General features: G+C 47.7%; 1 protein-coding gene across 2 annotated transcripts in view; it reads right to left on the reverse strand.

The window, feature by feature from the left end:
- SV2B (synaptic vesicle glycoprotein 2B) overlaps positions 1-15,142 on the reverse strand; it is a 73,117-nt gene that overhangs the window by 14,697 nt on the left and 43,278 nt on the right. For both annotated transcript variants that reach the window (XM_081171137.1, XM_081171138.1), the window contains exons 3-5: positions 3,722-3,902; positions 2,328-2,479; positions 622-755 (exon numbers count right to left, since the gene is read on the reverse strand). In XM_081171137.1, coding sequence (XP_081027263.1) covers positions 622-755; positions 2,328-2,479; positions 3,722-3,902 — 467 coding nt within the window. The remainder of the gene's footprint in view (positions 1-621; positions 756-2,327; positions 2,480-3,721; positions 3,903-15,142) is intronic.

The following is a 15,142-nucleotide window of genomic DNA, read 5'->3' on the forward strand; positions in this document are numbered from 1 at the left end:
CCCCATTCTCATCTTAGCCACAGAATGAAGCATCCTGAGAAACTCTATGCAAGTTTCTAGGCCTTATTTTTTTTATTTAAAAAATGCAATTACACAATTAACAGTATTTTCTAAAGGATATGTACTCAAAAACAAGTCCTGTTGAGTTCAGTGAGGCCTACTGCTGGTTGCCTTGCAATGATATAGTTACAGGTAGGTAGCCGTGTTAGTCTGCCATAGTCAAAACAAAATAAAAAAACTCCTTCCAGTAGCACCTTAGAGACCAACTAAGTTTGTTATTGGTACGAGCTTTCGTGTGCATGCATGTATCTGAAGAAGTGTGCATGCACACGAAAGTTCATACTTAGTTGGTCTCTAACATACAAACTTAGTTGGTCTCTAAGGTGCTACTGGAAGGATTTTTTTTATTTTGCAATGATATGGTAAGCTCAAAATCCTGCACTGACCAATATTCCAAAGGGCCCTGAGAATGAGCCCTGCTCCCAGACCCAAGCAAATGCATTAGGTGTTGCAGCCTATGCCAAACAAATCCCAGTCCCTTTGGTTTATTTTGCTTATGGCATATCCTCTAGAAGAATCTGCACAATGCAAAGGTCTGTTTTCTCAGACATGTGTTCTTACCTCCAGCAAAAACCGTGGGCTTTCTGGCATGAACTTCAGGGCAACCAGAGACGCGATGCAGGGCAGAGAGCAGACAACCACGAAAACTCTCCAGCTGTGGAAGTGGTAGTTGGTCCCCATACTGAAGCCCCATCCTATAAGCAAGGGAAAGGGGCTACAGCGAGGGATGGAAGACGGCATTCTTTCCCTTTCCACCCTGAATTTGTCCCATGCAGTCATGTTTCCGTTCTACTGCGGTTTGTCTTCCCCCATCAACTGCATTATATGTCTTGCTGCCCACTGTGGCAGATTTATGCGACTTAAGTGATTTGTGTAATTAATTATGTAAATTACCTGGCCATGCTGCAATTCCACCACATTCATTTCAATGCTAGGGAAACACAATACAAATTTGGGGCGGGGGAATTATAATCAGTGGCATATCATTTGCTGATGGAAAGCAACCAACTGACAGCAAATACCAATGGGTCGATTTGCATTCTGGAATCCTGGACATGGGGACAAATATGCAAACACCAACAATGTCCTCTTTTTTCCCTGTTTTCATCAGAATTCTCCAACATTCCCAGATGGCAGAGCGCATCTTATGTTCCAGGTAGTGAAGGTGGGACGCTGGAGGGATGCAAATTCCTGCATGAAGTCAAGTTACAGGGAACCAGGCAGAGGGCCTTCTCGGTAGTGGCAACTGCCCTGTGGAACACCCTCCCACCAGATGTTAAAGAGAACAACTACCAGACTTTTAGAAGACATCTGAAGGCAGCCCTGTTTAGGGAAGCTTTTAATGTTTGATGCATTACTGTATTTTAATATTTTGTTGGAAGCCACCCAGAGTGGCTGGGGAAGCCCAGCCAGATGGGTGGGATATAAATTATTGTTGTTGTTGTTGTTATAAAAAATGTCCTGATCTGCAACTCCTGGACTAATGTTCAAATCGGAACTTAGGTATCCAGGGATCTGAATTTGAGGGATTTGACCTTTTGAATTCCTGTACCTAATGACTTCACCTCATGGACTAATGTGTGAGGTTAGCTATCTAGAAATCCAGCCTTTACAAATGCAAGGGATTCCTCCTTGATAAGATACCAAATGGCCTAATCTGCCCTTCTCAGGGAAATAGTTACCTTCCAAATTCTGCACTTCCCGAAACATAGTGACCCCATTCTTAATAGTCTTTGTGTGCCAAAACAGGTGCTTCGATGCAACTGTTTTGGAGAATATGCCCATGTAAAAATATATGAAAGCACATCGTTAAATATGTACATTGAGAGAAATCTGGTTTTAAGAATGCAGATTAACACAGAAAATAATGGAATTGTGGGGTTTAAAAATAATAATGCAAAAGTAAGGTGGACTGGAAATAGATAGTTCTGGCCATTCCTTATCCTTGGTATCTTCAGTGAAGAGCACCTCATGGAGTAGGGCTAGGGATGACCCCTGACCGAGACGCTGGACAGCTGCTGCCAGCCAGAGCATGCAGTATTGAGCTAGATCAGGCCATGTGGTGTTCTTGAGGTGTCACTGGCTTAACTCCCATCAGCCAGTGATCTGACTCGGTATAAGCATTCCTAGACCTAGGCCTTGCTAAGTCTGGCCCCACCTCCCAGTCCTACCAGGCGTAAGGGAGCATTGCTGTTTAGACAACCAGCAAATCCTCAGCCTAAATGCCACACATGGATAAAGGCACGTCTGAATCCAGAGGTGATTACCGTAATGCGGGATGATGCTCCAGGCCATGATGGAGGCGTAGAGGGCTCCAATCATCCAGAACATGCAGAGCCAGCTCAGATGCTCCCCTCTCTTCTCACGAGACAGGAATTCGGAGAAATAGGCAAAGACAATGGGGAGAGTCCCTCCAATTCTGAGGAAGCAGGTGAGGTGGGAGAACAGACAGGAAGAATGAAAACCAGGCCAAAGTATTGCTCTTAATATATCCAGTCCTGAATAGTTTACCTGGGGCTTCCATATGCCCGGAATTTCCTGGACACAGCCAGGCTGAAACCTTGGAATCCAGATTTTCACTTTTTGAAATATGGCAACTCTGGTTTACCTGTGTGGTTGTATTACCTTATATATGCCCACTTGACCGCTGGGACTGGCCTTGTTATAAGTGCCATGTAATACTCAGTCTACATTTGCAAGCACCTACCCTTCAGAACCCCCCACCCAGAATGATTCATATATACCACAGTTGGTATAGCATGAGACTCTGAATCTCAGGGTTGTGGGTTTGAGTCCCACGCTTGGCAAAAGATTCCTGCATTACAGGGGGTTGGACTAGATGACCCTCGGTGTCCCTTCCGACTCTACAATTCTGTGATTCTATTGATGTCAGACAAGTGCCTTCCCTGTACTCTTTATGTTGCCTGCTAAAAACATTTTTGGTTAGGCAAGCCTATCCTGGTGGGTAGAATGTTCTTGGTCTACAAAAATGGGGAAGGACGGGACCACTTGCAAGAAAGGTGGAATATAAAGGTAGTAATATATACATACATTGTGTGTGTATGTATGTGTGTGTGATGTAGTAATAAATATAAACTATAAATTCATACAAACATAAATGCAAGACTAGCATTGGAGCCTAGACCCCAGATGCTGTTTTGCTGGGGCGGGGAATTCAATCCCATACCAGCAAATTCAAGTTGCACAATTAAAGATGGTTTGTGCCACTTCCATGAATTAAAAAACCAGGAAGTGATATGGAAACGTCTTGGAAAGTGTGAGACAACAATGGCTTAATGCAGCCTAGCCTTCTCACAAGCAAATCAGAATGAGTGATCAATAAATGGCTTGTCTGGACCAGCAGGTGAAGGAGGATTCAATTCTGCTAGCTGCAGGGATCTGCTTCTCTCCTGCTTGAGTCTGTCTGCCCAGCGCATTCCCTGTGGGAAATGCTCCACCGTTGCTCACCTCTTTCCTACCCAATGGCCCACCCATTCACAGCCCCAGATTGCTCCAGGTTGCTATTGCCTCCCAACCCAGCCAATATCCAAATGCCACAAAATGGGCCTGGTTCAGTTTTGAGATTCAGGCCAATCTGATATAGAGACCTATTTGTTAATGCAAGCTGGCCCTTTCCCAAGCTGGGTGTTGCATAGCTTACCCGAAACCAGAGATAAGGCGACAGAAGAGGAAGAAGCCATATCCCTGTACAAACGAGGACAGGAATGCAAAAGATGCATTGATGGAGAGAGACAGAATGAGGCATTTCTTCCGGCCCAGTTTGTCTGCTAGGCCACCCCACATAATAGCCCCCAGCATCATGCCCAGGTAGACAATCAGTCCTGCGGGAGAAACAAAGACAAAGGGGAGGTTTAAAAAAAAGAGAGAAGAAGTGAACCTACTTCATTCCAGACAAAGCAAAGCAAAAGAAGACAAAAATCAGATATATGTAGCCATGTTGGTCCAGAAATATTGATAAGGGAGACATTTATTTGTTGGCACGTTATTGGAAAATGACTTAATTTGCATATAGAATAAGAGAACAAGAAGAACATACTTTTAAAGAAGATTGGAAAATGCTTATTGAATATATGGGGGGATTGTGTACACTTGAAAACGTTGGCAGCATTAAGATAAATTCAACAGTGTAAACAAGTTTTGATGGATGTAATAATGGAATACTGAATGGTTTAGTTTATGTAAAAGATGCAGAGATTTATGATATGAAAAATGAACCATGGAAAGAGAAGAAAGGAAGTCACTGATACTTTAAGGTTGTTTAAATGAATATTTTAAATTGTAAAACAGAAAATTTAATAAAAATTATACACACAAAAGAGGGAAATGACTTAATTTGTATCTAACCAAAGCAATATAGCTATCTCTTGAAATTCTGGAGTTTGCAAGGTAGTCCTCCAACTCCCCAAATTGCATGCAAAATAGTTCATGTTAGGGGGAGATGCACAGCAGTGTATTAGTGATAAGGGTGTTGCATAAATATTAGGCGAAATTGCTTGCAAAAATGCAAATATATTGTGCAAATGAAAAATTTGCATGAAAATGCACGCTTTAAAAAAATAATAAGTAAAGCAATGCAGAAAGGGTGCAAACTGAATTTAAGACTGGAAAAAAAAGAAACTGAAAGAAGCCAAAATAGTCTAAGCAGGGAAGGGAGAAAATGGACTGGGTGGTGGTTCCAGCTAGGGCAGGGTGTTTGTGTGTGTTGTGGGCAAGCATGAATCTGTCCCTTGAGGGGAAAATTTGATGGTTGGAGGGTATTCATCACTGCTCCACCCCCTTTTGCCTCTGCCCCCACCTATCACTGACATGTTGCCTACCTGGGAAGTTGCCTACCAGGGGAAGTGGCCCTCATGCTGAAAACATCTTCCTATCCCTGCTTTGCATGCAAAAGCTCCCAGAATATGGGAATCCTGGGTAAAAAGGATGTTAGATTGCAAGACTCTACACCCAAGACTGCCATGAGCTGTTGTGAACTGCAAAAAATAGAAGTGCCACATTTATTGGGCAAATGGACTCGAACAATATAAGGAGGCTTCACGTGTTTATAAGGGGCTGGACTTCCAGACTGATAAAGCATTCTGGGTAACCTGAGAATTCCTGCAGAAAGCCCAACGATATGTGTGTATGCCTAGGCGTGGGCCTGTGTATGTCCTAGTGATTGTAGTGGTGCCAAGGCTCACATAGGGATGGATGGATCTGTCAATTTCAATTATCTCCATTTCTGCAGCCATTTGCTTTCCCCCTTCTGAATTCTTACAAAAATTCATCACGCTTCAATTTCTCCTCATATGCCTCTTCGTATGCATTTTAGCTAATGTGCCCTGATATGCCCATTTTTACAAGCATTTTCCCCTAACATGATGCATTTGGGTATGTTGTTTTTCACAGATATCCCACGCTACGTGCATTTTTGTACACACTGGCTGGAGAACAGCATTCCCAAACACAGAGAGGTGCTAATTTCAAAGGACGGCTGTGTTTCAGTCTGTTGGAGAAGTGTGAATGCAAACAAAATCACATTTCTCCTTCGGCCCAAGTGTTAACTGCATAGACTTTCAGCCTGAGTTCATCTCAGCTCTGAGTGAGATTACGTGCCCACAAGAGGGCGCTGTGAGCTGAGTCATCAGCGACGCCTTGCCTGACTAGTTGTTGCTACACTCAGAGAGATCAGAAATGCCGTGAGCCTCAGGCGGCCTAAGCAGCTTAAGGGCGCACGTGTCCTCTGTACGTGCCACCAGTGACGGGGGCAGGTGTTTGGCATCTTAGCCCTGCTAACTCATCCCAGTGCAACTGGTGCTGCAGGAAGATCAGCAGGGGAAGAGAGTTCAGTTGTGTTGAAAACCAGGAGGTGGGAGTTTATAAAGGGATGTAAATATGTCTCTTTTATTCTGTGATTGGATGGCAAGCAATAATTTTAGGTGTTTCTGATGGATCCTGGAGAGGGGAGAAAATGTTAATGTTGAATCAGTTGCTCGGAAAGATTACCAAGTTCTTTCCTTCAACACTTCCCTATTAGATCCTAGATTTTGGAAAAAGTGCTAAAGGAGGGGGGCAGACTGTAGGAATGGGTGCAAAATTCAATTTCCCGCAATCACATCTTTCCTTCTTTCTTTTACAGCAAGCAGCTAGTCCTCATGTCTATAAAGATACCCATGAATGTAAAATGGGTGAGCAATTACCGGTGGGCCAAATCCTGATCTCCTCCATCCTGGTGGTCCAACATTGACAGGTGGGCAAGAGCACTCGCCTGCCAATCATCTGACATTATAATGATGTCAGGTGATTGATAGGTAGCTTAATCCCACCCACTCACCTTTCAATGTTGGCCCTGGGTGGTGAGGTTCAGGCAACCCCCCCCCCCATTTACACTCGTTCAAGATGTGTGTGTCTGCACACATGCACATCGCAGGAAAAATGGAAGTGACCCGAAGATGTCACAAAAAGGGTAGAAACAGGTGGAAGCGAAACAGGGTGTTTGCACGGTGGGGTGCCTCAGGGTTCTGTCCTCTCCCCCATGCTTTTCAACATCTACATGCAGCCGCTGGGAGAGATCATCAGGGGATTTGGGCTGGGTGTTCATCAGTATGCGGATGATACCCACCTCTACCTCACTTTCAAATCAAATCCAGTGGAGGCGGTGAAGGTTCTGTGTGAGTGTCTGGAGGCAGTTGGAGGATGGATGGTGGCTAACAGATTAAGGTTGAATCCTGACAAGACAGAGGTACTGTTTTTGGGGGACAGGAGGCAGGCAGGTGTGGAGGACTCCCTGGTCCTGAATGGGGTAACTGTGCCCCTGAAGGACTGGGTGTGCAGCCTGGGAGTCATTTCGGACTTGCAGCTGTCCATGGAGGCGCAGGTTAATTCTGTGTCCAGGGCAGCTGTTTACCAACTCCATCTGGTACGCAGGCTGAGACCCTATCTGTCCACACTCTCACCAGAGTGGTGCATGCTCTAGTTATCTCCTGCTTGGACCACTGCAATGTGTTCTACGTGGGGCTACCTCTGAAGGTGACCTGGAAACTACAGATAATCCAGAATGCGGCAGCTAGACTGGTGACTGGGAGTGGCCACCGAGACCACATAACACCGGTCTTGAAAGACCTACATTGGCTCCCAGTATGTTTCCAAGCACAATTCAAAGTGTTGGTGCTGACCTTTAAAGCTCTAAACAGCCTCAGTCCAGTATACCTGAAGGAGCATCTCCACCCCCATCATTCTGCCTGGACACTGAGGTCCAGCACCAAGGGCCTTCTGGCGGTTCCTTCACTGTGAGAAGTGAAGTTACAGGGAACCAAGCAGAGGTCCTTCTCGGTAGTGGCACCCGCCCTGTGGAACGCCCTCCCACCAGATGTCGAAGGAAAAAACAACTACCAGACTTTTAGGAGACATCTGAAGGCAGCCCTGTTTAGGGAAGCTTTTAATACCTGAAGGATGATTGTATTTTAATATTTTGTTGGAAGCCGCCCAGAGTGGCTGGGGAAACCCAGCCAGATGGGTGGGGTATAAATAAAAAAACCATCTTCTTCATCTTCTTCTTCTTCTTCTTCTTCTTCTTCTTCTTCTTCTTCTTCAGTGGTGTTTCAAATATACACATGATTTCACTTAAAGGCAGCCCTGTTTGGGGAAGTTTTTAATATTCTATTAGGAGCTGCTCAGATGGGTGGGGTATGTATGTATGCATAAATAAATAAGCAAACAAGCATGCAATGCCTTGGAACGTAACCCCTGCGTAAATGGGGGATTGCCTGTACTGCACAAGCTCCATTGAACTCCCCATGGATCAGCTGTAATTCCAGCCTGATTTCTGCAGGGTGTGGGTATGCCTGGCAGCTTCCAGCAGGAATTGGCTGGTGTGCCCAAACCAAGCAGGATTGAACTAGGGTTACCAGATGTCCCTGTTTCCCGGGGACAGTCCCCGGATTTGCGAATAAGTCCCCAGACAAACTCCATCCCTGGAATGTCCCCGGATTTCATCTAATGTCCCTGGGAAACGCAGCAGCGGCAGTCTCAGCAGCCCAGAGCAGTTGGCTCTGGCTGGCTTCAGGAGCTGCTCAGAAGTCCCCATATGATGGTGGTGCAGGGGCTCTAAGATGCAGCTTCTAGGCTGCCTCCACCTTCCCTGACCCCAGCAACTAAGCCGTGAAGGGAGGCTTCATGCTGCCTATCAGAGCTTGCATGCAAGCAGGAGGGGGCAGGAACCTCTCAGTTAGGCAACAGGAAGCCTCCCTTCCCAGCTGAGGGATCCCTGCCCCCTCCTGCTTGCACGCAAGTAGGAATGGGATTGGGGCTGCTCCAATGAGAAGGGAGGCATCATGCTGCCCGAGCCTCACCACTGCCAATGCCGCTCTCAGCCCTCCTTCTCCGTCTTCCATGCCTGACCCACCGCGCACCGCCTCCCCACCACCACTGAAGAATAAACAACTCAGGGGCTCCCCAGGCTCATGGAGAAAGGCCGCCCCTCTGCCTCCGACATTGCTGCAGCATCAACACCCCTAACGTTTTTTGATTGATTGATTGATTGATTGATTGATTGTGTCCTGAGATTCATTGAAAAAAATCTAGTAACCCTAGACTGAACTCCCTGCATACCTGCTGATTTGCAGTGGGTGGGATGGGACAACCTTGTTTTCTTCAGCATTCATACATTCCAGCCAGTTTCCAGCAGAATCTTGCTGGTGCACCAGAACGGAACAGGAATGAACAGCCTGTGCATCAGGCAATGCGTGGGGTGGCGGTGAGGAGTTCAATCATGTTTTCTGCAGCCACATTGCTACCCGCTTCACATCTGATGTTTCCTGATGCATCATGGGCCAAATGGGGAGGCCTGGAGGGTCAGGTTTGGCTGGATGTGTTGCCCACCCTTACTCTGCACCAAATGCTGGCTTTGGAACGAATTCAGTTCTCCTGACTAGTCAAAAATTCAAACCCGAAACGCTTTGCTAAATTAAAAAGCAATGCAGCACAACAATAATAATATATAAGAGAAACAGTGGATGATTTCATAACAAAAGCCTTTAAAGCTCATGGTAATCAGACCTTGGAGGAATCCATAAATGCTGTAATTTCTCCTAATAAGAATGTAAGCAAATCCCTTCATAGTGAATCACACAGTATTTAAGCTTTTCAGGATGTTGGCAGCAAGCCAGCTGCAGTTCCCTTTCATTTATTCATCATTCCACTTTTTTTCCAAGGGGATTGTTATTCAATGGATTGATCATGCATGCAACTATAGACGACACACAAGCAAACACATCCATTACAGAGTGTATTCTGCAATGAGATCTTGAAACTCAATTCACAGCTGGTGTGTAAGCTGTATGCATAAAAGGGTCCTGATCACTGTATGGATTATTGGACCCTGGGGATTTGCAATTGGCAACCCTCAAGCTAAATTCAGCCCTTGGAGAGATGCCATCTGCCACTTGTCCCTCTCCCTATTGAAGTGGCCAGCCGTCATTGCTGTTTGGTGCTTTTTGAATGTCTTTTTGAGGCAGGGGTGGGCAGAAGTCAGGTTGGGATGTCCTAGCAGAAGTCTGCAAGATTTGCAACAAACTGGTTTCCAACACCAGTTGTTTAGCAACAGTAACATCAAAGGGGCTTTCTTCCTGGGACTGTTGGGATAGCTCAGTGCATGAGACTCTTAACCTTTGCCGCATCAAGCAGTTGGTCCCTTACCTTTCCTGCCCCGACCTGGCCACAGTGAGCCATGCGACGGTCACCTCCAGGCTCTACTCGGGTCTGCCCTTGAAGCTGTCCCAGAAACTCCAGCGGGTGCAGAATGCTGCAGTAAGGCTCCTCACAGGGTCTCTGCCATGGGAGCATATTCACCCAGTGCTTTTCCAGCTGCACTGGTTCCCAGTGGAGTACAGGGTCAGATTTAAGGTGCTGGTTTTGTCCTTTAAAGCCCTTCACGGCCTAGGACCCTCGCACCTACGGGACCACCTCTCCTGGTATGCCCCACAGAGGACCTTAAGGTCCATAAATAGCAACATCCTAGAGGTCCTGGGCCCTAAGGAAGTCAGATTAGCCTTAACCAGAGCCAGGGCCTTTTCAACAATGGCTCCGGTCTGGTGGAACGCTTTGTCTCATGAGACCAGGGCCCTGCGGGATCTGATTTCTTTCTGCAGGGCCTGTAAGACAGAGTTGTTCCACCTGGCCTTTGGCTTAGAATCAGTTTGATTCCCTCCCCCTCTTTCTTTTTCCCTTCTCCTCCTGTGAAGAGGCTGCATCTTAATGTTTTAATGTTGTATTTTAATCTTGTTTTTTTAAATTGTATTTTAATCAACTTGTTTTTATTATTGGTTGTTAGCCGCCCTGAGCCCGGTCTTGGCTGGGGAGGGCGGGGTATAAATAAAATTTATTATTATTATTAACCTCAAGGTCATGGCTTCGAGACCCACATTGGGCAAAGATTCCTGCATTGCAAGGACTTGGCCTACATGACCCTTCCCACACTTCAGTTCTATGATTCCCCCATAAACTAGGCAGCTAAAATGATAAAAGATAGCCAGGAGAGGCCTTTTCTGTGACCTCAGTTCTGTTCTGGTAGACAATGCAGAGCTTAAGAACATAAGCCTGCTGGGTCAGTATAATGCGTCAGCATCCTGTTTTCACAGTGGCCAACCAGATGGATGTGGGAAGTCCACAAGCCACATCGATGGATCAGTGGTCTGACTTGGTCTGAGATTCATGGGGGATGAAGCTATCAAAGGCTACTAGCCACCAGAGCTGTGTTCTCTCCTCGTTTTCAGAAGTGGCGTGCATCTCATTATCAGCTGCTTGGAGTTGCATGGGGATAACTCAGGTTTGGGTCCTGCTTGCAGGCTTCCCATTCAGGCATCTGGTTGGCCACTGTGAAAACAGGGTGCTAGATTAGATGGGCCTTTGCTCTGATCCAGCAGCCAGGCTCTTCTCATGTTTATTTGCTAAAGCTCCATTCCTCAACCTCTGCCCCAACCCCTCTCCCATACAGGGATAGTGGCCCATTGGTCAGGGCTGTTATAATGTTTACTGGGTGGGTGGGGACACTGGTGTCTTCCAAATGTTGATCTCCAGAGGCCATAGTCCCAGACAATTAACCATCCTGGCTGGGACTGATTGGAGTTAGGATCCAACAACCTCTGGAAGTCCAGAGGTTTGTCTCCCTTGGTTTGTTGCAGTTTGCTTTGTGTGATGCCTCTGGCTTAACCCCTTAGGCTTTCCGCCTAAAGACACAACATGAAACTAAACCAAAGTTTGCAGAATTCAGCCCTTTCCCCTCCTCCTTCTCCCTCCCCAACTGTTGAAAAATAAAATGTAAGTACCTTGGGGCAGAGACAAACACCTATTGCTTGTCCTACTCTGTCAAGCGCTGTCAACAGTGAACTGCCGTGCCCAAAATATAATTATGTGAAGCACCTTTTTCAGTTAAGACAGCTGCTGGGAGCTGTTGCCCAAAGTATCTGGAGGGCACCAGACTGGGGAAGAGCTGTACAGAAGCATCACCTGATGCCATCAAGGAAGTTCATGCATTCTGCCTGAGTTCACGCTCTTGCTCCCAGATTAAAAACTGAACGGCCAGGCTGGATAAATTGCTTTCTGCAGAGAAAATCCAACTTCCCAGCTGTTCATCCTAAGCTCCTTAAAAACGGAAGAGCACACAAACGTATCTGATCCAGTGAGCCAACCCATCCGTTTTGCTTTGAACAAAAGAAGACGTTCTCATTCGAACACTAATGTGCTTCCCTGGCAGTCTGTGTGGATACTGTCCAGGGTTGTTGTCAGGGAATAGTCTAGGGCAGTGTTTCCCAACCACTGTTCCGCGGCACACTACTGTGCCGCGAGATGATGCCTGGTGTGCCGTGGGGAAAATTAAAAAGATTTATTTTTTTTGGTAAAAGTCAAATTAGGTCCTAATCTATCCCTCGAGCGCCCCTTGTCCGTTATTGTGACGCATGAAGCGTGTTCCCGCCCACTCCCCGCCCTCCCTTGCTTCTCTCTCTCTCTCTGTGGCGCTCTCCACCGCTTCCTGCTGGGCATGCGCAGCTCGCCTCGCGCTTCCGTTCCGGCCCCTCCTTCCCCCGACTACCCCGCCGCTCCGTTCCTTTCTCTTTCTCGCGTGTCAGAGAGCGGCGGCGCGAGCGCGGCGGTTCCCTCAGGGCTGACGGAGGGCTCGAGGAGGAGGAGGCAGGACGTGGAGGCGGAGAAAGCGGCGGCGGCCACCCCCCACCTCCGGCTCCAGGCCCGTGTAGAAAGCTGAGGGGGAGAGATAGATAGAGGTGGGCGGCAGCGGCGGCAACCACGACCAACCGCCACAGTAGTTGTAGCGGCGGCAACGGCGAGCAGGGACTCCCGCTCTCTCTCCGTCGTGTCTCTCTCTCTCTCTCCCGGGCCCGTCTGGTGAGTCTCCTGCGCGCCTTGGCTACAAGATGAGCATCGAGATCCCGCCGGGTCTGACTGAGCTGCTGCAGGGCTACACGGTGGAGGTGCTGCGGCACCGGCCGCCAGACCTGCTGGCCTTCGCCGCCGAGTACTTCACCAAGCCCCGCTCTCCCTCCTGCCTCGCTTTGCTGCCTCCTTCCCCCCCCCACCCCCAAAGCTTGGAGGTTCCCCGGCGCCGACCCGCAGGTTTGACCCCCTTCTCACACCTGTTCGCGCTCCTTGCACGGAATGGGGCGGATGGGGAGGAACGGGGCTCGCCGCTGCCTCCGCTCGCCCTCCCCCCTCCGCCGGCGGTCCCGCGATTCTTGGCTTTTTGGCGGTTGGCACAGAAGGAAGGCAAGGGGGAGGGAAAAAATTGAAACTTACACTTTCGTGCGTCCCTCCCGGCGTGACGCTGCGCGCTGACGTCACGGGGCTGTAATGGTGGTGTGCCTCGAGATTTTTTTCATGAAACAAGTGTGCCTTTGCCCCAAAAAGGTTGGGAAACACTGGTCTAGGGAGCCTGGGTCTTTTGTGCAATCTCCAGCCCCTTCCCCTACTTGTGGGCTTCCCACAGCCACTTGGTGATTATAGGATGCAGGAATAGATGGTTTGATCCAGCATGGCTCTTCTTATGTTCTTGAAGTCCCAGGTTCAAGTCCTGACACCTCCAAATAGGGCTGGCAGAGGCCGCTGTCTGAAACCCTGGAAAGCCCCTGCCCCTGGGAGGGTTACCAACATCTGGTGCTCTCCAGATGTTGGGCTTCCAACTGCCATCAGCTCTAGCCAGCATGGCTAATGCTAAGGGATGCTTGGAACTGGTGTGCCACAACATCCGGCTAGCACTATGTTGGCTATTCCTAGTTGGACCAGTGGTCCAATTCAGTGGAAGTATGTTCCTAAAAGGAACATCTATGATTCAGCACATGCTTCGCATGCAGAAAGGGAAGGGGTAGTTGTCCTCTTGTCCTGTTTATTGGTTTCCCAAATGCATCTGGATAGTTAAATGGGCCTTTGGTCTGATCTGCCAATGCTCTTCTAATGATCTCAGAGATCAGCAACTGGAAAGTCTTCAGCTTCACATGGTCCCCTGAGTGACCCTATTTGGCACTCTGATCTCCCTGTGCTCTTATTATTTTTCCTGGTAGACATGCGGGTGAATAGAGAAGAGAACCTTCCTTCCTCTCACTAACATCCCTCGGTCTCCTCTCATCCCCTCTCTCATTTACATCATGAGCATGATGGATACATTTCAAAGCAAGCTTGCCTCCCTCACATTACATGCATTTTTGAATGAACACCAGGACTTCCTAGAGCACGGATTCCCAAACTTGGGTCTCCAACTACAACTCCCATCATCCCTGACCTGGTCCTGCTAGCTAGGGATGATGGGAGTTGTAGTCCAAAAACAGCTGGAGACCCAAGTTTGGGAAACTCTGCTTTAGAGGTATCTATATTTGGGGGGTAGGGGCTGGGGCCCCCTGTGCCTCAAAAGCATGGAGCCAAAGAGTGGATCCGAGTGCAGCATGCCTCCAGCAGCTGGTTCCTTCTCCTCCTCCTTCTGCCATGGAGGGGAAGAAGGGTCGGAACACCCTCTTGCTGGTGGTAGCACCAAGAGAAGGTGGAAGAGGAGCTGCAGGCAATTGAGCCATGTGGCTGCTGCATTTGGCTCTGCCCCCAGCTCCTCCAGATGTCCTGACCTCATGCATGCGACGTCGGGACATCAGTACGTCACAACAAACACAAGAAGAGCAAGATAAAAATGATTCACATAAATAAATTGGAATACATGCAAACATACATAGCCCCTAGTACAGTGACTATCAGCTCTACAAATAGATTTGGGTTAGTTATATGCCCTTGAGGCCAGCAACCCAAGTTCAGGACCCATTCTGTTATTTATTCAAAATCCTGCCATATATATACTTTGTATCGACACCGAGCAGTAATGAAAAATCTCCCTAGCCAGGCATAGCCTAAAGCACTTGCGTCATGTGAAATTTCAAGGTGGGTGGGAACAGAACAGGGCAGATTTCTGGAGGAATGTTATTTCTACAATCCAAGTTTTCTCCCCCACTCATGCTGTGTGGCACATTGAAATGACTAATTATTCTAACTAAGCCTGGGTTCGTTCTTCATCATTTTATTCTGTGCAAGAAGCCTGGATGGGGGGGGGGGGCAGCTGCCTCTTGCAAAATGCAGGGGAACTTCTTCCAAACTGGCTGAGAACAGCATCTATGCTTAAACCAGCCACTTAAGTCACTTGAAATCCAATATAAATTAATAGGGATGGACTATCCTGAATCTGCTCTTGCCTGCTGTTTTTTTCCCCCAGCACTGCTATGCTGAAAATCCCTCCTCCATCCCTCCCTCCCCAACCATTCTCCATCAATTAATGGAACAGGAAATGGCAATCAAACATTATCAAAGGTGAAGAGAAAAAAAATGGTGAAATTCTCAATGGTGGGGTTTGATGTTTCATGGTATTTGTCTTACATTTGAGGTGGCCAAATGGTGTTTGTGAATGTCCTTTCTTTATCCTGCAACTCATAAGACCATAAGAAGAACCTGTTGGATCAAGCCAATGGCCCCTCTAATCCAGTATCCTGTTCTCACAGTGGCCAACTAGATGCCCTAATGGGAAACCCACAAGCAGGACCCA

Source organism: Podarcis bocagei (genome assembly GCF_964188305.1).
Source record: "Podarcis bocagei genome assembly, chromosome: 14".
NCBI classification, from domain to species: domain Eukaryota; kingdom Metazoa; phylum Chordata; class Lepidosauria; order Squamata; family Lacertidae; genus Podarcis; species Podarcis bocagei.